Raw genomic sequence first — 18,903 nt, 5'->3', positions numbered from 1 at the left:
GCCGTCACAGGACCACCCTGGTACTGGCTCTGGAGGGAGGAGTCAAAGCCTAGGTCCCTAGGTCGCCGACCCCTCCTCCTCGGTGGGCGGGGCTTCGCGGGGCGGGGCCAGACCGACCCTTATAGGACGCGGCCAGAGGCCGCTACAGCTCCACAGAGACCATGAGAGCTCCGCCGTGGCCCGTGACTGCCTTGCTGCTGGCGCTCGCGTCGCGCGGGGCGGCGGCAAGCGCGCCCACCTACCCGTGGAGGGACGCAGAGACGGGGGAGTGGCTGGTGTGTGACCAGTGCCCTCCGGGCACCTTTGTGCAGCGGCCTTGCGGCCGGAACAGCCCCACGACGTGCGGTGCGTGCCCGCCGCGCCACTACACACAATTTTGGAACTACCTGGAGCGCTGCCGCTACTGCAACGTCATCTGCGGGGAGCGCGAGGAGGAGGCGCGGCCGTGCGGGGCCACCCACAACCGCGCCTGCCGCTGTCGGTCCGGTTTCTTCGAGCACGCCGGCTTCTGCCTGGAGCACGCGTCCTGCCCGCCCGGCGCCGGCGTGGCTGCTCCCGGTGGGTGAGGGGAGGGGCGGGGCGGACCCTCCGCCGAACTGGGACCACTCGACTCTCCTGACCGCGGCCTCCCCGTCTTGTCCCTAGGCACCCCCAGCCAGAACACACAGTGCCAGCCGTGCCCCCCGGGCACCTTCTCCGCCAGCAGCTCGAGCTCGGAGCGGTGCCAGCCCCACCGCAACTGCACAGCCCTGGGCCTGGCCGTCAATGTGCCTGGCTCCCCGTTACACGACGCCCTGTGCACCAACTGCACGAGCTTCCAGCTCGGCCTGTTGGAGCCAGGGGCCCCGGGTGAGCAGGGGGCGGGGTGGGGGTGCTCAGGGCTAATTAGCTGGTTCCTGGGAAAGGCTTCCGGAAGCGCGGTGGGGGCGGGCCAGGAGACTATTTGGCTGAGGGTTTCAGCACTGGTGGGTGATGCCATTTCCCGCCGGCATTGGGAAACAGGCTTCGAGGGCTTAAACGGTTCGCGGGAGGGCACGGCAGCGAGTGTGGCGGGCCCCCTTCGCATCGCATCCCATTCTCAGCGTCAGCCCACGAGCCGCACTCCTTGCCCGCCACGTTTCCCGCGGTCGCCCCAGACCCTCCGGCACGGCTGTCGCCTCGGCCTTCATGAGTGTGCGGAGACCCCTCCACGGTCCTGTCCTCCCGGGGCGCTGGCACCTGACTGGGTACCCCCTTACACTACCTTCCCACAGGGACCGAGGAGTGTGAGCACGCCGTGGTCGACTTCGTGGCTTTCCAGGACATCTCCCTCAAGAGACTGCAGCGACTGCAGCAAGCGCTCGCGGATCCCGGGACGCAGAGACCGCCGCCGCCGCTGAGGGAGGGCCGCGCGGCGCTGCAGCGGAGGCTATGGCAGCAGCTCATGGAGCTCCGCGAAGCGCGGCCCGGGGCGCTGGGGGTACGGCTGCTGCGGGCGCTGCGCGCGGCCAGACTCCCTGGGCTGGAGCGCAGCATCCGCGAACACTTCCTTCGGGCACGGTGAGCACCCTTCCTGGTATTTATTCACTCCAGTCCGAGCTCCTCGTGCTGCACCAAAGGAGGCTTCGGAACCGGCCCCTGCGGCGCTAAGGTTATTTTTCATAAAGCCGATTGGTAAACGAGTGTCCAGTCTGCCAGTCCGTGCTCTGCACCCGGGGAGGGACACACCTGGGCGCGCTGCCTAGCAGCAGTACCCTGTCCACTGCCTTTCCTCCTACTGGGACTGACCCTCTCAGGTGGTAGGTCACGGGAGAGAACAGCGAGTGACACCCCTCTCTCAAAGTTTCACTGAGCGGTTAGGGAGGTGTGGAGGGAGGGCGGGCAAGTCACTGAGTTCAAGGGCTCCGTTGTGGAATAGGCCAAGTCAGCGTGGTCAGCGCCAGTCTGTGCCCTGAGGTGCCAGGAAGTGTCACCTTCAAGCTGCCCCTCTTTGAGGCTCCACCCTCCTCAAAGCAGCAGGGGATTTCCCAGCAAGGGACTAGCCAAGACCTCTGGGTAGGACAGTGTGTCCCACTCACTTTCTGGGAAACGATGCTTTTCCCTTCTGGGGCAGGTTCAGATGAGGCCTTGACTCATCAACCTAGGACTCCCAGTTCCGGCAGCCCCCACCAGCCCTGGAGGCTCCTGCCTGACCTCCAGGAAGGGCCCCAGGGAGAGGCAGGATCAAAGCACCCCCTCAATGAGTCACCTCACCTGCAGCTGGCACCCACCCCCAGCCCTGACTCATCCTTTTCCCAGCATCTCCTCCCCAGCTGCCTGGGGAACCTGACCCTCAGACAAAGCCACCGGGCCTCTGGAGAATGATGGATGGGAGCCACTCCAACTCTTTATTTTGCCCATGGCTAGGCTCACGGGGTGTCACCAGCTTCCACAAGGGCCACGTGGGAGGGTCCTGAGGACCAGCCTTGCCTGGAGGGCCTGTGCCCCTGGACACAGGACTGGAAAGGGCCCAGACCTGAGAGCAACCCCGGCCTTCACCCCCAGTGGGGAGCACAGGCCCAGCACACTACTAGCCTGGGCTCCTTGGGACCCTGCCGGCCTTCCTCACACCCGGAGCTCGTCTCCAGGTTATTCTGGGTGGGTGGCAGGCAGGCTGGGGGTGGGGGTGAGCAGATGCCCACTTCCAGCACAACCACCTAGCTTTCCCATTTTCACTGGAGATCAAAACAAGGTGGCTGGGGCTCATAGCCTCCCAGGCAGGTCTCCCTGCCTCCTCCTGAAGCTGCATCAGGACAGGGATAGAAACAAGCCCAGGTCTCCCTCAGGTGACACCAACCCCCCCCACCTGAGTCCAAGATCAGAGGGGACAGAGGCCAAGGACAGTCATAGCTGCCTCCATGGGCATGAGACACAGAGCAGCCTTGAGCACTATGGAGGGCCCCACAGCTCTGAAACACCTATTTCTAAGCAGCTCCCCACCAAGGCCCCATGCAGGGCCAAACCAGCAGGCCTGCTGGGGCAGTAGCTCCAAAAGGAGAGGTGGCCCGCGGGGGCCCCAAACTGGGTCTCAGGCAGGTCTAGGCCTGCTATGGCCATAAGTTCTGCTGGTGGTCGGCTGGCATCCCTAAGGCCCCAGCACCCCTAGCAGAAGCCTCCGCTTTTCTGCACACAGAAAAATTTGTCTTAGAGAAGAAACAAAGCAAATGGGAGAACCAAAAGGCAAAGCCAACCCAGCCCCCAGGATTGGTGGTGTGGAGCGGGCAGGAGCTCTTCAGGACAAGCAGTGGGCGCACAGGCAAGTGTGCCTATGTGATGTCCCGTTGCCTCGGCGGCCGGTGCACATTCCGCACGACGCACTTCACCATCCACTCGATGCCCTCACGCACCCCCTTGCTGTGGAGACAATGGGCATGAGGCGGGGCTGGCTGTGGCCCCCGGTGCCCAGGGTGAACCCCACTCACCCTGTGAGGGCCGAGCAGGCCTGGGTCAGGCAGTCCCGCCTGCCAATCTTGGAGGCACAGTCGCTGAACGCAGTCTTGATGTCAGGGATGGAGAGGCAAGTCTGGGGGAGGTGAGGCCGTGAGGGGTAGGCCTGCCACCCTGCCCACCCTCTACCCCTGGAGCAGTTCCCAGAGCTGTGGGGGTAGAGGGCAGGTGGGAAGCTTCCAGGAGGTGCCTCCTGGCTACTGTCCAGGAGGGTACCTGCCTGGTTAGCAGCCTCAGGGAGACACACCCTGGCAGCACGACCCAGATGCTACAGAACATGCCACCCGCCTGTTCAGGGCCCCCTCCATGCGAACGGCTGCCATGATGCCACCTCTCACCAGTGGTTCATGGAGTGGGGCCGGCACAGCTACTGTGCTCAAGGGCAGCAGACAGGTTGGTGTCAGCACTGACTCCCACCCTGAGGTGCTTCTGCACTCTTTCCAGACCTTTACCTGGGTCTGCCCAGCAGGAGGCCCCTGGCTGCAGAGGAATGGGGCACTGCTGCCTCTGGTGCAGAGGTGCCAGCACAGCAGGAAGAACCCAGGGGGTGGGGGTGCTCTGTTCGCCTGGGGCAGCCACACTCAGGGTAACTGAGGAAGGCAGTGGCCCTCCCCTGGGAGAGGTCCCCATCTGGCGGGAGCAGAAGCCCACTTGGCCTAGGGGCTCACCTCAACATCCTGCTTATTGGCCAGCACCAGGATGGGGACACCGTCCAGCGCCTCGCTTGTGACCATCTTCTCTGGGGCGGGCAGAGAGGTGGCAGTGAGCACCCTTCATCCACCTCCACACAGGTCCCCACATCCCTGCCAACCCCACATGGCTGGTGCCCTCCTGTCCTGGCGTGGCCCAACCTCCCCCCAGCCCAGCTCTGGAATGGGAACTGTGCAGACAGAACCCTCCCACTCCCCGCATCCCCAGCCTGGCTGGCTGTACCCACCAAACGCCTGTTTGGATTCAGAGAGCCGCTCTTCATCTGTGGAGTCGATGACATAGATGACACCATGACACTCTGCATAGTACTGGGCAGGAGGAAAACCAGGTGCTGAGCCTCGGGCACTCAGCCACCTCAGGGCAGCCCCTAGCTGGGAGACCCTGCTAGGGTGCTTCCTGGAGGTAGGGCAGAGTGCAGATACACCCCAGACCTGCTGGGACAGGGTGGCCACCTTCCTCACCCACTTCCCAGGTGCTGTGCTCTGAACCCCACTTCAGGATCCACTGCTGAGACCTACCCACACTCCCTGGCCTGTGGAGAGTGGCCAGAGGAGAAAGGATGGGGCTCCAGGTCTCTATACACCTGGGTAGGGGGACCCAGTGCAGACAGCAAGGCAGTAGGAATACCAATAGGGAGCCAGGGAAGGCCTCCTACATGTTCAAGGCAGCTCTGACCCCTGCATGGGACAATAGGGCCAATGACAGAGCCATGCCAGGGAGTTTGGAGCTCTGTAGGCTGGCACCAGCAGGCCAGCCGGCCCTGGGTTCCTGCAGCAGCAGCCACACAAGAAACACCCCGCCTCCACACACACACACACACACACACACAAGCACCAGAGCGCACACACACACACACACACACACACAAGCACTAGAGCACGCGCGCGCGCGCACACACACACACACACACACACACACACACACGCACGCACGCACCAGAGCCCAGGGTACAGGGAGAGCTGTGGGGAGTGAACAGCAGCATCCCTGGGAAAACAGACACATGAAACAAGGCCTGGTGAGTCCACCTTCTGTCCTGATGTTAAGAGGACAGAAACGCCCATGTCGCAGGAGCAGGTGACTGCATCCTTCTTGTCTCCACCCCAGCTCCTGCCCGGCAAGAACTCAGGAACTGGGAACACCTGCACATCCCTCAACATGGGTGGCCTCCTGGTCCACAGACCAACCATGAACCCCAAACCTGAGGCCTCTCTAGTTGGCCTGCTTGGGTGATACGGGACCCAGGAGCTGCAGCCCAACAGTGCAGGCCTCCTAGGCAGACAGGGGCACTGTGGGGTTTGCAGCAAGTCAGTGAGGGAATCACTACTTGCGTCCCGGACCCCTGTGGTGGCAGAGAACTTCAACTGGTGTGTGACTGGGCCCTGGCAGATGGGGGCTGGGTCCACCAGCAGGGTATGACCAGGAAGCAGTGGCAGCTGTGAACCTATGGTGCCCACCAGATCCAGATCCTGAGGACAGTTGTCACCAATGCCCACACTCTGGAGGCTCTCATGTGTGGCCTGGAGAGACGGAGGCCACAAGTCCTCCCTGTGGCAGGGTGCCAGAGGGTCCACAGACATGGCCTGCAGCCGGCACGTACACAAACCTATAAGTACCAGCTTGTAGCATGAGCAGAGGTGCTGGGTGGAGGTAAGGCTGTAGAGGTGGGAGTGAAGGTCCACCAGATGCTGTCGGACTGCAAGGGGGCAGGGACAGGCCCCGGGACATAGTCTCAGAACAAGGGGAGAGCAGGAGACCCACTTTACACTCCTCCTGGTGACTCACACGACTGGGGACATGGCACCCCTGTGCAACCCAGTCACCAGAGGCCAGCAAAGCCCTGGCCTGGCAGAGGCACCTGATGCCATCAGCAGGAGGCAGGGCACCCACTCCATTTCAAGAGTCGGGGAGCATGTGAGAAATCCAGGGCCCATCCTGCCAAGATGGCAGGCTCAGTCCTCGTGAGGAGGCAATGGCAAGGCTATGGCATGAGCAGAAGTGGAAGCTGGGGCTACCACCAACCACCAAGCTGGCTTCCCCTTGGGAGGAGCCAGACCCCAGCCAGAGGCGCAAGGGCAGCAGAGCACCTTCACTGGCTGTGTCCTGGCTGCCATGGTGGGCAGTGCGCCAGCTCCTGCAGGACCCACCAGAGCTACCTGAGTATGTCATAGCTGCCCGCCATGGTGACCTGCCAAGGGGATGGGATCCTAGCCAGCTTGGCCTGACATGGGGCAGCGCCCAAGATGACCCTGCCCCTGACCAGATCTTCATCCCCCACAACACTTGCCAGCTGCTAAACTCTGACACGCCCTGCCCCTGCTACTCTGAGACCCTGGCCTGTAAAGAATGTCAGGTCCCCGTGTGGATCTGAGGTTTGAACAAACAGCCCCTGGCTTGGTCCAACTTAAATGGTCACAGAGAGCCTGTCAATGACCTTCTGGCCATGAAATGGACAGGGTCTTCTTGGCTGGAGGTCAGGACAGGGAGGACACTTTGGGGAGAAAGAGGGGGAAATGACCAAGGACTCCCTGCTGGGGTCAAGCCAGAAACCAAGACTAGGGCATTAGACATCGGCAAGTGCCGGGGTGGTCAGTACCCCTAGAGCTGAGCGAGCCTGTCAGTGCCCCTGGCTGTCCACTGGGTTGGGGAGGGGAAGAGGCTCGTTCCACCCTGCTCTCTGCTGGACCCTGCGCCTGGCAGAGGCTGAGTGAAAGACTAATTGCGATTCTGAGGTCTCAGAAATGCTTCAAAAGGTTGAAAAAAGAGACAGGTGCTGTGAGCCTTAGAGGACATCCTCCCCTCAGTAGGAGGGACCCCATGGGGGAGACTCGGGCCCCGGGGCTGAAGCTGAGAGCCAAAGAGGCATGTGTCTTCCCTGCTCCTCAGGCATCCTTTGTCTCGTCTTGTGCTGATTAGCAACAAAATCTCTAAACCTAAAGGAACCAGTGCATCCCTGCTCTTGGGGGTGTGACTGAGGAACTGGGATGGGGGTGAGCCTCAGGAACCAAGTGGGTCACAGAAGCTGCCAAGAGTAAGGAAAGAAGAAGAATCCTAGGCCTTCTGAGAAAAGGAAGGACGAGACTAAGGTACCACCCGGATAGAGATGGTGCCAGGGAGCCGACGTGGCACCCATCCATCTTACCTTGTCCCACAGAGACTGCAGCTCCTCCTGCCCCCCCAAGTCCCAGAACATCAGGCGGGCCTTTCCCACGTCCACAGTGCCGACTGCAGAGAAGAGACAGGTGAGGCTGCAGTTCTGATCCCTGACCCACCAGCTGCCAGCTCTCCTGGGAGAAGCAGGCTGAATGGAGCAGAGGCCTCACCCGTGGCCTGTGCACACTGCAGCATCCTCAGCGTTCTGCCCCCAACCCACACCCGCAAAGGACCCTTACTGTTTAGGCCCACGGTGGTAGTGATTTTGGACAGACTCATCCCCTTGTAGTTCTTGTTGAATCGGGTCTTTGACTGCTCCAAGAAGGTCTAAGGGCAGAGAGAAAGAGGCGTGAGATAGAATTGCAATAGTTTTCAAACACCCCTCCTGGGGCTTATTCCTTTACAACAAGGCAAAAGAGAACAACATTTGCCTTTTAAATCGGCTGGTTGTAACTATCCTATGACCTTAAGCAGGGTTCAGAGCCTGCCTGGGTGGAGAACACGCAGCTAAAAAAACACCAAAAGGACTGTGGGGGTGGGGGATGGTGCTGACACGGAGCGGCACTCACCGTCTTCCCGGCGTTGTCCAGACCCAGGATCAGGACGCAGTACTCGTCCTTCTGGAACATGTACTTGTACAGGCCCGACAGCAGCGTGTACATCCTGCCCTGGGCACCCGAGATCGGTCACGGACGAGACGGCCCGCACCGTGGACAGAGGGTCCAGCTGCCCGCACGGCCGCTCACAGCTGAAGCCCAGGCCCTCCTGGCTCCGCCTCGCCTCCCCTCCCCTCCTCTCCGCCCGCCTACGCCTCCGCAAATGCTACAGAATCGGCTCCGCGCTCCAGGTGCTCACACGCCCACTCCGGCCCGGCCAGGGCGCTCTGCTCGCAGGCAGAGGGCAGCCCGTCCCGCCCCGCTTCTAGCTGCTCCCCTGCCCGGGCTCCCTTCAGGCTTTGCTCCCCTCGGGTCTCCCTAACCAACGCCCGCTTCGGTCCCCGCCCGCGGCGAGCGCCTCTCAAAGACGGGGCGTCTGAGGACTGGTGACTGCCCAGAGCAGTCGTGAGGCGGGCGGGCGGCGCGGACAGACTGCGGACCGGTCGCCGAGCCTGGGCCCAGCTCCGCCCACCCGCCTCGATGTACCTGCGACCGCCGGCCGGACCGCCGAGCCGCGGAGCCGGGAAACCGCCTCGCGCCTGACCCACCGACCCCGCGCTAACCCCGCGCGGCGCCTGACGGGACGCGCGCTGGTAGGCCGGGGAGGTGGGGGCCTTCCCGGCAGCCCCCGCGCCAGACACTTCCGCCGGCGGCGGCGCTCGGGCGGAAGTGCCAGTGGGCTGCAAGGGCGGAAGTGGGGCGCCGGGCGGCTTTGGCCGGTGAGGCCGGCTGGCCGTCTGTGGCGGGGGCCGGGAGACCGCGCGGAGAAGGGCCTGGCCGGGGGGAGGGGGTCTGGGCAACGGGGCCTTGGCCCGAGGTTGCTGGCCTAGCGGAGACGGGCGGCGCGAGGCCGCAGGTGTGGGCCCGGCCGGAGATACTAGACTTGGACGCATAGACCCCGGAAGAGCTTGAAGGCAGCTCCCGGGAAGGGAATCGAGGCCGTGGGGCCGGCGGCCAAGGGCCAGTTTTGGCTCCTCCTCTCGGAGCTTGAAATCTCTCCAGGTCCAAAGGAAGAGACTGGTTCCGCTGGTTGTCCACCGAGGGTTGCGGTCGGCCAGCGTTCAGTGCCGGCGTTGCGGGGGCTGTCGGTCCCAGACTCATCTATCTTCTCTTCTCCGCAGCTCTGGCTCCCACGCCTCCCCTCTGAGGACCCAGGGACCCAGCCCCGCAGGCCCGGGAAATCGGCCCCTCCCGGCAGGATGGACGAGGAGAGCCTGCAGACCGCCCTCCGGACCTACGATGCGCAGCTGCAGCAGGTGGAGCTGGCCCTGGGCGCTGGCCTGGATCCCTCGGAGCTGGCCGACCTACGCCAGCTGCAGGGGGACCTGAAGGAGCTGATCGAGCTCACTGAGGCCAGCCTGGTGTCGGTCAGGAAGAGCAAGCTGCTGGCGGCGCTGGATGGAGAGCGCCCAGCCCAGGAGGATGCTGAGCCTTTGGCTCTCCAAAATGCCATCGCGGAGACGGCGGAGGTGCCGGTAGCCCCCGGGGCAGAACTGGAGACTGTTCCTTCGAGGGAGACTGGGCCAGGACCCACGGAGCGTGGGCAAGAGGAGGACGACGGGGAGGACGAGGAGGGCGGGGCAGCACTGAGTGGGAGAAAGGTGAACGCCCCCTACTACAGTGCCTGGGGCACCCTGGAGTATCACAACGCCATGATCGTGGGCACCGAGGAGGCGGACGACGGCTCCCCGGGCGTGCGCGTGCTCTATCTCTACCCCACTCACAAGTCCCTGAAGCCCTGCTCGTTCTTCCTGGAGGGGAAGTGCCGCTTCCAGGAAAACTGCAGGTAAGGCTTGAGTTCTCTAGGCCCCTAGCAGTGGGGGCGGGGGGCACGGGGCGCGGGGACTTGCGGACAGAACCTTTGCAGTTCTTTGCAGTTTTGTTTTTCTTGGCCGAGCAAAATGCTGAGAAGAAAACTTTATAGGGGCATGGGGTTCTTCTAGCAGTATCCTTGTTTAGAGGTCTTCTTGGCTTTCCCCCAGGTATGTCAGAAGTACAGAAGGGTTTATGTTGAAAAGAATGGAGCGCCGCCCCCCCACCGTGACCTGTCTTATGCTTCAAAGTGAAACTTCTAAAATTTACTTATATTTTAGATATTTTATTAGGGAAGTGGTCAAACACCCGGTAACTAGGGAGAGTAGCATAGAGACTGCTCACACTGTCTGATAGGTCAATGTTTTGCTACTCTTGTATTCTCTGTTACTCCCCCTGGAGTATTTTAAAGCAGGTTGTAGGACTTACTGGGCATTTTGCCTGTAAGTACTTCAGGATGCCCGCTTAACCTCAGTGACAAGGATGTTATGTTAAAAATTAACCTCCTTGTCACTCTCACACCTCACCAACTTAACAGCAAGACCTTTTTCGTATTTAATCACGAATGTTGTAATGATGTTGTGTTTTCCTTATGTATATTACGTTTAATTTTGCTTCTTTTTCCTTTCCAAGGAATATTTCCTGAGATTTCTAGTAGATGATTTTCTTCTTTAGTCAGTAGTCCAGGGTAACTATTCAATATCTTCAGCTGTTTGATTATCTTATTTCTTTATAGATTTTTGCTGGGCCCAGAGTCTTATTTGGTGCAGTTCCCCTTTTTTTCCTTTTTCCCCATGAGTTTTGTGAAAAGTGTAGTGTACATACAGGAAAGTGCATGAATCAGTCATAAGCCTCCTTGAGCTTCCACAGGGTGGTACTGCCTTGTCCCCCAGCAGAGAGTTAAGGAGCAGAGCAGGGAGCCCTCCATCCTTCCTGCCATGGTCCCTCTGGAGGGTTCCTCCCCGTCCCTGTGCCACGTCCCATGTGGGGATGAGAACTGACATATCCATGTGCTGCTTCCTCTGGGCAGCACTGTTCCAGGGGTTTCACGTGTATTCACTCATCTGGCAGCAAGCCCGCCAGGTAGGCCCTACAGCTGCTGTGGTTGCTGGACCCCCGAGGGGCAGTCGGGCTCTGAAATGCTGCTGCCTGCTGTCAGCTTCAGGCCTGACCCATGCAGCCCACCAACCCCACCACCACCCAGGTGTGACAGTTATTTTGTTGCTTTTACTTTGGATTTTTATTTTAAAATTTACTTATTTAAAATTTATTGTAAAGATAAAGTAGTGTTGAAGTGCCCTGGGACCTGCCTTTCTATCCTCCCCTCCCGGGAGGCTTGTCACAACTATGATGAGCATCTCTCTAGCGTGTGAATCCTTTACAGGCACGTGTGTCTGTGAACAGAATATTCTTGTGCTTTATTTTCTAATTAAACTGTGTTGTACAGCCTGCTTTGTTTTGCAACTTGCTCTTCTCACTGAGTGTGTCTGGGAGAGAAGTTTGCATTGATACTTATAGGACTGTTTTGTGCATTTTAACTGCTATTATTTTTCCTCATTAATATGCCATATTTTATTCTGTCTCCTGGTGTTTCCCAGTTTCTATTTACTAAAAAGAACACACTGGAAGTCCTAGTGCACATCTTTTGTCTCTGTTGAGAATGTCCCCAGCGTGGGTGGCACGAGCATTGTCTTTCCTTGTGCTCTGTCTGCTTCCAAGTCCCTGGTCTGCTCTGTCATAGTCACCTTAGGCACTCTCGGTCACGTTCTCTGACTTGTGGATTCGAACCCACTGAAGTGAAGAGGTGGTCTTGACTGAACTTGTATTTCCTCGATTATTAGGAAGATTGAACATTTTTTCATACGTTGTTCTAACTTTATCGCTCTGTGTTTCAGTATCCTTATCCATAAAACAGAGAGGAGCATGTCTTTTGCAGTTGTTAAGAGGGTGGAATGCATTAATATGCAAAGAAAAACAGTACCTAACATCGAATAAGGACGCAGTGGACTTAAAATTTTTATCTTGTTGTTTTAAAGGTCAAATCCAGGAAGTAAAGACAGCACAAGGGATCACTGTAACACTTGAGTACTCAGCTGAAAACTACAAAGCTGCCAGTTACCCTGGGGTCCTCTGTGCCTCAGCCCAAACACAGCCTTCTCCTTCTTCCAAAAAGAACCACCACCCCAACCTTTATGATAATCGCCTCCTTGTGTTCCTTGTGGTGTATCACTCAGATACGGCTAAGGTATAAATGTTGCAGTTTAATCTTGCTCACGTCTAAAGGCTGCTGTCTGAATCTGACTGTGTACCCCCACCCCTGCCTTTCTTGGCTTCCCAGTTTCACTGTTGAAGGGCCAGACCCTTTAATTCTGACCATCACCCACCGCCCTGGTGCAGCCCAGCACATTCTTGCAGTGACCGGAAGGCTGGCAGCTGGATCCTGGGACCTGCTCACTCTCGGGGCACCACCTGGGCACAACTCAGTGCTCTGCTGCTTCTTGCAGCATGTGATGCTCAGTGCCTGGATCTGCTGGTATGGTGTGGATTGCAACAAGGAGCTTTCAGCTCCATCAGCTCATTTACCAGCTAGGGTGTTTCAGAGACACCTCTCCTCCTGTAGAAGCTGGCTAGGTAGTGGGACAGATTGTATAGAAAAGGCAGGATAATGCCTGATGTTTCTCTTTCATCTGCTTAGTTTCCAAGATAACAAATTGGTTCTCTTTCATCCTGAGGTGATAAATTCACTTTAAAAAATATTTAATATTCTTGTGGACTGATGGACTTAAATGCATTTGATGAATTTCAGTCCACTGAAATGCTGATTTTTATTGAAACTCAAGCTGTCCCACCCTTGCCAGGTGGAGCCTTTTCATGTTGGCACCTCGCCCTCTTGACACGGTCCTGGAAATCAGGATTCCCCACCCTCACCTGTGCTCTTCTTGCCACAGCCCTGAAAGCAGCCAAATCTCTGAGAAGTCCTGGTTTCTTTTAATGGCAAATGCTATTTCAAGACTCACAGTGGAGGCCCTGGGATGCACTTCACTGCAGGGGGCTCAATGCTAGGTCTCTTCAGCAGACAGAGCTAGAAGTGCAGGTGGACACACGCTAATGTCTGTATTAGTGCATCTGTATGTTCAAGGACAAGTGCCTAGTGAGTTCATACTAATTTCTTAATCTTTTCTGGATTGCATCTGTATATCCTTCTCTCCCTCAGGACTCTGGTCTTCAAGGACCAACGTCCCATAATTAACTTGTTTTATCCCATTCTGCATACACAGGACGCTCTCAGAACAGCATTCATTCTTTAGTTATGACGACTGAAAACTGTTTAAAGCATTTTGACGCGCACCTCCCATTCTCCCTGCCATCTGACTGCACTAGACCTGCACAGGTGGCTCTCATGGCTATCTCGGCCCATTGTCTCCCTTCACTCTCAGCATTAGTTCTGGAAGGAACTTAGCGTCTCCTGCTCCCATCTACCCATCTGTCAGGGTCTTCTTAGTCATGTTGGTTGTCTGAGACTTATTTTCTGGTAGGTTCTTTAGGAAGGGCTCACAGGAATAACATTTGTAGAGACCTAGCATGTCTGTTTGGAGAAGGCAATGGCACCCCACTCCAGTACTCTTCCCTGGAAAATCCCATGGATGGAGGAGCCTGGTGCGCTGCAGTCCATGGGGTCGCTAAGAGTCGGACACGACTGAGCGACTTCACTTTCACTTTTCCCTTTCATGCATTGGAGAAGGAAATGGCAACCCGATCCAGTGTTCTTGCCTGGAGAATCCCAGGGACGGGGGAGCCTGGTGGGCTGCCGTCTATGGGGTCGCACAGTTGGACATGACTGAAGCGCTTAGCAGCAGCTTGTCTGTTAGGCTCTGGTTGTGTCTTTCATGAAGACACAATTCAGCAGTTTTGATGAACATGTATACGATTCTTGGTTCATGTTGCTTTCCTTGAATATTTGATACAACTTACTCAATTTTGACATAAAATATCCTTTAAAAGGTTTTTTTTCCCTTGTAAATTATATGCTCTAATGGTACGATGTAAGTATCCAACTTCATTCATTTGCATGTGGGTATCCAATTTCCTGAGGCTTCCCAGGTGGCTCAGTGATATAGAATCTACCTGCCAATGCAGGAGCCACAGGAGATGCGAGTTCGATCTCTGCATTGGGAAGATCCCCTTGAGGAGGAAATGGTAACCCACTCCAGTATTCCTGCCTGGGAAATGCCATAGACAGAGGAGCACGGCAGGCTACAGTCCCTGGGGGCGCAAAGAATCAGACGTATACAATTATGTCATTGACAAACAGAGATACTTTTGCCTATTCTCTTCCAATTCGGCTGGCTTTTATTTCTTTTTCTTGTTTAACTGCCCCACCTAGAACTTCCAGTACTATACTGAATGCTAGTGGCAGGAGCACTTCCTGTCTGGTCCTGATCTTAGGGGAAAGTACCCCTCCTCCCCTCCTTGAGTGTGATGTGAACTGTGGGTTTTCCGTAGATGCTGTTTATCAGGTTGAGTGTTTTTAACAAGCGAGGTCGTTGGGTTTTTCCAAGTGTCTTTTCTGTATCAGTTGATATGCTGGTGTTCTGTTGATGTGCTGTGTTTCATTGAATGGCTTTCCCCTTTTGAACCACCCTTGCATTCCTGGGATAAACCACAGTTATGATGTGCACTTATTCTAAATGCTTGTTTTCTCATTCATGTGTTTACTTATTATTCTAGACGGTGTTATTGATAAATAATTACAATTATTCACAAATAATTATAATTACTCATAAATCATAAGCACTATTCATAAATGTTGTGAGGTAGATGATTAAGTAGGGGTGTTGCTGGAGGTTTGAGTTTGGGAAACATTTAAAATTTTTTCCTTATGAAATCTGTAGTCTGTCTTTTCCTGCCTCTGTAGTAACACCTCTTCTGTCCTGCGTAGACTTTGTCATGTTAGGATCTTTTCCTGGGTGCCCTTCATTCCATTGGTCAGGCTGCCTGTGCTCTTAGTTGATGTTGATTTCATGCACATGCTGTTAACTGCTCCCACGGTTGGGAACTTCGGTTATTTCTGTCTTCCATGTTTGGTTCATACCCTTCTGGCTCAATCTTTGCATATGTCCACCATATGCAAAGTCCACCGTACTCTTTTAGGGTCATTTTATAGACGCACTTGCTGGCTTAAGAAGGACAACAAAATTTAGGACTTCTAAGAGTACTGAAGATTCTTGCAAGGAGGTTTATTGGTGGTGTCTGGGTGTGCTGAGGAGGAGTTTGGCCAAATTCCCCCTGGGTCTGGGTCTCTTTCCTCGGTTGAGCAGGACTTTTCAACCACTGTGCCTGCCAAAAGACACGTGGACTGGTCTTGCATCTGCTGGTGCCACTGGTCACTGGCAGTACCCTGGGTGCCCAAGGACAGGCAGGGGTGAGAAGGAACCTCCCAGAACCCCACCCAGGAAGGTGACTGAAATGCCTTCTCTCCTCTCCTTTCTCCCCACGATCTCCCCACTCAAGGCTGGCTGTGTGTCGGAGCCAGGGCCTGTCTTTGCTTGCTCTTGTGGGTTAGAACGCTTCCTCCCTGAAACGGGGGCACTGCAGGAGATGTGTGCCTGGTGGCTTCATGTCTTTATTTGGCCAGGTTCAAAGTTGCAGCCCTCTGTTCCCACACTTCCTGTCCCACCTCCTCTCCTGGTTTTCGTTTTGGTGTCACTGTTTCAGTGACAAAGACAAGGCAGCACCATCACAGCCAGGTCCTCCTAGTTGGCTGGGGAGGACTCAGCCCTGTGAGTGACGCAAGCAGACCCCCTGTCTTGATGACCTGTTGTGTCCAGTGGCGAGGTCCCGGGGCACTGTTGTCACAAGTGTGTCTCCCAGCCACGTGTGTGCCTGTGTGTGCGTGACTCTAGCCCAGGAGGCTGGAGAGTAACCTGAAGCCTCTAGTCCTCAGGGCACCCAGGTCCCTCTGAGAGTTAGAGCACAAGCACATGTGTGTGTCCATACATGCATTTGTGTGCTTGTGTATGTAAGTGTGTGCCTGTGTATGGTGCATGTGTGAATGTATGTGCCTCTTTGTGTCCGTGCACGTGTGTACATACATGTGTGCATGAGTGCACTTATATGTGTGCCTGTGTATATATGTATGCGTGTATAGGTATGGGTGTGCATTCATATTTATACACGTGTTCAGTTTATGTATCTGGGTGTGTGTACATATGTGCGTGGGTGTATTGCATGTGAATACATGTGTTCAGTGTCTATGTGTAGGTGCGTGTCCATGTGTGGGGGGGTGTGATGTGTGTATACATGTTGAGTGTATATGTGTGGGCGTGTGTACGTGTGGGTGTTGCGTGTATATACATGTTGTGTTCAGTGTAGATGCGCATAATTGTGTATTATATGCCTGTCTGTAGATGTCTGGACATGTGTGTCCCTCTCTCCATTCATGTCTCCATGGGGCTGTGTCCAGGCAGGTAGACTGGATTCTCTGGGCTTGTGGGACCCTGGTGGCCATACCTGAGTTATGCGGCCCTCTCTGCAGGTTCTCGCATGGGCAGGTAGTCTCAGTGGACGAGCTGCGCCCCTTCCAGGACCCGGACCTGAGCTCCCTGCAGGCCGGCTCTGCGTGTCTGGCCAAGCGGCAGGATGGTCTGTGGTACCCAGCACGGATCACTGGTGAGGCTGCCCCGGGGCCTCCCTGACGGGCCCTTCCCAGGAAGCCCTCTCCATGTGTCACATGTGTTAGTCCTGCGTGACTACTTCTCTGGGTGGGTGTTGGGGTCCCACCCCACACATGAGAAGAACAAGGCCCCCTTGGTTTTGGCCCCACCCTGCTCCCACCTTCCAGAGAGGTTACTTCCGTGTGCTGCCCTGCTGCCTCTGTGCCCCTCCAGATGTAGACAGCGGCTACTACACAGTCAAGTTTGACTCTCTGCTGTTGAAAGAGACTGTGGTAGAAGGGGACAGCATCCTGCCCCCGCTGCGCACAGAGCCTGCAGGGTCCTCTGACTCGGACGGCAGCGATGCGGATGACCCCAGCTATGCTCGAGGTATGGCTGCTGCCACCCCCAAGAGGCTCCCAGCTGGCAGGGCCCACACTGTGGTCAGTACAAGGACGCACTCCCGGGGAGACAAGGGTGTGTGTTGGACCTGGGGCATGTCCAGAGACCCACAGACGCAGAAACCATAGTCCCACGCAAGCCACGGGAGGGGATGGGATGCACAGGAAGGGACAGCTTCCTGCAGGGCACAGGGACCTGTTGGCTGGATGAAGGATCGGCTGTCAGTGTCTGGCCTCCCCCCAGGGGTGGGGGTGCCCATGTGGGGTCCGTTAGCCTCATTGTCCATACTGATGGAGGGGAGCACTGCTCTCCACAAGGGAACAGGGAGTGTGGAAGAGGGCCATCCTGTGACCAGGTCGTGGAGACGGCCGGGCTCTGCCTTCTGCTTGTGCCACACGCCCTGGGCAGGGTGCTGGGGATGCTGGGGGCCGGCTGTGCAGAGCTGTGTAGAGCTGAGCTCTTGGCTTAGCCTTGGCTGGAACCCAGGATGCCCTGCATCCAGCTGGGTTAAGCCACTGCCGTCTGATGCCTGCAGTGGTGGAACCTGGTGCTGCCAACCCTGGGACCTGCAGCTCTGCTTTTGCCGGCTGGGAGGTGCACACGCGGGGCATTGGCTCCAGACTCCTCGCCAAGATGGGCTACGAGTTTGGCAAGGGTGAGTGCACGTGTGCTGCATGGGGACAGGAGGGACTCCCCATCATGGCCCAGAGGTCCAGTGGCAGTGCCAGCCTGGCATTCCCCTAGGTCTGGGCCGGCATGCAGAGGGCCGGGTGGAGCCCGTCCATGCTGTGGTGCTGCCACGTGGGAAGTCACTGGACCAGTGTGCAGAGATCCTGCAGAAGAGAACCCGGGCTGGTCAGGCTGGTGTCAGCAAGCCCCCAAAGTGCCGGAGCAGAGGGAGTGGACCTGGGGGCCGCCCACCTCCTCGCAGTGTGTTCGACTTCCTGAATGAGAAGCTGAAAGGCGGGGCTCCGGGGGCCCCAGAGGTGGGGGCGGCGCCCCCTGGGAGGAGCGGCAAGGAGGTATACCATGCCAGCAGGAGTACCAAACGGGCCCTGAGCCTGCGGCTCCTCCAGACCGAGGAGAAGATTGAGCAGACCCAGCGAGCCATCCGGGGCATCCAGGAGGCCCTTGCCCGCAACGCTGGCCGGTACGTGTGGCCCTGCCCCAGGTGCCTCACCCCTGCCCACCTTCCCCTGCGAGAGTTCGGGGGTGGCGGGCCGGGTCTGAGGAGGGGCTGGAGTGGGACGGCAGTGCTGAATGTGGGGCCCTCCCCAGGCACAGTGTGACAACGGCCCAGCTGCAGGAGAAGCTGGCAGGAGCCCAGCAGCAGCTGGGGCAGCTCCGGGCCCAGGAGGCAGGCCTGCAGCGGGAACAGAGGAAGGCCGACACCCACAAGAAGATGACTGAGTTCTAGAGCCCTGCACGTGTTGTGGACAGAACTGAGGGGCCTTGGCTCCTGCTGCCCTTGGGCAGACAGCGGGGATGCCACCAGAAGGGCCAGCCTGCTCTGTGGCTACACCTCACAAAGGGCCTTCTTGCTGGCCTCTGGCATGTGGACACTGCTGAGCAGAAACAGGCTGCAGGGGCCCCTTCCTGATGCTTCCCTGCACACTGAGTCCACCTGCCAGTGTCCTGGGGTGTCTCGTGAGCAAAGACATTAAAGTGACTTTGTCGCAGTGTCTAATTTCATCGGAGGCTCAACTGGCTGTGGGGTCTTTGGGGAGTAGGGGTCTTTGCGCCAGGTCACAGGGCTGGGCTGGAGGGGTCCTGAGTGAGCCTGCTGCCCCTGCCCAAACCCAGAGCCAGGAGCCTCCCTGCTGCTCTCCCAGATGTGGGTCACAGCCTAGGATGCCCCCCAACAGTGCCTGACAGCCAAAAATGGGTGGAGCTGTGGTGGGAGGAGACCTTGACCATGCTGGGCCCGGGGTAGTGCTGTTAATGGGGCAGGAGGACCCAGCGAGCTGGGGGTGTTGTGCATGTCTCCTCACCCGTGCACCTGGCACATCATGGGTGGAGGCAGTGCCGACTCGCCCCACCAAGTACTGTCTAGA

The 18,903-nt window shown here is 57.4% G+C and overlaps 3 protein-coding genes across 7 annotated transcripts; 2 read left to right on the top strand and 1 right to left on the bottom strand.

The window, feature by feature from the left end:
- The first annotated feature begins 151 nt into the window (after window positions 1-151).
- On the top strand, window positions 152-1,661 carry TNFRSF6B (TNF receptor superfamily member 6b). Its single transcript, NM_001101306.2, has 3 exons — window positions 152-558; window positions 646-849; window positions 1,254-1,661. The coding sequence occupies exons 1-3, from the start codon at window positions 162-164 to the stop codon at window positions 1,541-1,543; spliced, it is 891 nt and encodes a 296-aa protein (NP_001094776.1). The 5' UTR covers window positions 152-161; the 3' UTR covers window positions 1,544-1,661.
- A 679-nt stretch (window positions 1,662-2,340) lies between these two features.
- On the bottom strand, window positions 2,341-8,574 carry ARFRP1 (ADP ribosylation factor related protein 1). 4 transcript variants are annotated; one of them, XM_025000630.2, is made up of 8 exons: window positions 8,469-8,574; window positions 7,896-7,989; window positions 7,566-7,653; window positions 7,316-7,398; window positions 4,403-4,484; window positions 4,134-4,204; window positions 3,441-3,541; window positions 2,341-3,372 (listed from the first exon to the last, which is right to left on the bottom strand). In XM_025000630.2, the coding sequence occupies exons 2-8, from the start codon at window positions 7,986-7,988 to the stop codon at window positions 3,285-3,287; spliced, it is 606 nt and encodes a 201-aa protein (XP_024856398.1). In that variant the 5' UTR covers window position 7,989; window positions 8,469-8,574; the 3' UTR covers window positions 2,341-3,284.
- A 76-nt stretch (window positions 8,575-8,650) lies between these two features.
- Window positions 8,651-18,541, top strand: ZGPAT (zinc finger CCCH-type and G-patch domain containing). 2 transcript variants are annotated; one of them, NM_001024514.2, is made up of 7 exons: window positions 8,651-8,701; window positions 9,104-9,768; window positions 16,330-16,463; window positions 16,682-16,837; window positions 17,385-17,504; window positions 17,594-17,999; window positions 18,128-18,541. In NM_001024514.2, exons 2-7 carry the CDS (start codon window positions 9,182-9,184, stop codon window positions 18,264-18,266), a joined length of 1,542 nt encoding a protein of 513 aa, NP_001019685.2. In that variant the 5' UTR covers window positions 8,651-8,701; window positions 9,104-9,181; the 3' UTR covers window positions 18,267-18,541. The 2 variants fall into 2 exon arrangements, with proteins under 2 accessions (NP_001019685.2, XP_010809737.1); XM_010811435.3 differs by having other exon boundaries at window positions 8,657-8,838.
- The last annotated feature ends 362 nt before the right edge of the window (window positions 18,542-18,903 follow it).

This window comes from Bos taurus, chromosome 13, assembly GCF_002263795.3.
Source record: "Bos taurus isolate L1 Dominette 01449 registration number 42190680 breed Hereford chromosome 13, ARS-UCD2.0, whole genome shotgun sequence".
Classification (NCBI taxonomy): domain Eukaryota; kingdom Metazoa; phylum Chordata; class Mammalia; order Artiodactyla; family Bovidae; genus Bos; species Bos taurus.
Note: the sequence above shows the minus strand (reverse complement) of the source record. Positions and strands in the feature narration are given on the sequence as shown.

Coding starts and splice junctions, on each gene's coding strand:
- TNFRSF6B (NM_001101306.2), top strand. CDS start 162: ATGAGAGCTCCGCCGTGGCCCGTGACTGCCTTGCTGCTGGCGCTCGCG. Junction 559..645: donor CGCCGGCGTGGCTGCTCCCG/GTGGGTGAGGGG, acceptor TCTTGTCCCTAG/GCACCCCCAGCCAGAACACA. Junction 850..1,253: donor GTTGGAGCCAGGGGCCCCGG/GTGAGCAGGGGG, acceptor ACCTTCCCACAG/GGACCGAGGAGTGTGAGCAC.
- ARFRP1 (XM_025000630.2), bottom strand. CDS start 7,988: ATGTACACGCTGCTGTCGGGCCTGTACAAGTACATGTTCCAGAAGGAC. Junction 7,399..7,565: donor TACCACCGTGGGCCTAAACA/GTAAGGGTCCTT, acceptor TCTTCTCTGCAG/TCGGCACTGTGGACGTGGGA. Junction 4,205..4,402: donor TGAATCCAAACAGGCGTTTG/GTGGGTACAGCC, acceptor TGCCCGCCCCAG/AGAAGATGGTCACAAGCGAG.
- ZGPAT (NM_001024514.2), top strand. CDS start 9,182: ATGGACGAGGAGAGCCTGCAGACCGCCCTCCGGACCTACGATGCGCAG. Junction 9,769..16,329: donor CGCTTCCAGGAAAACTGCAG/GTAAGGCTTGAG, acceptor CCCTCTCTGCAG/GTTCTCGCATGGGCAGGTAG. Junction 16,464..16,681: donor GTACCCAGCACGGATCACTG/GTGAGGCTGCCC, acceptor GTGCCCCTCCAG/ATGTAGACAGCGGCTACTAC.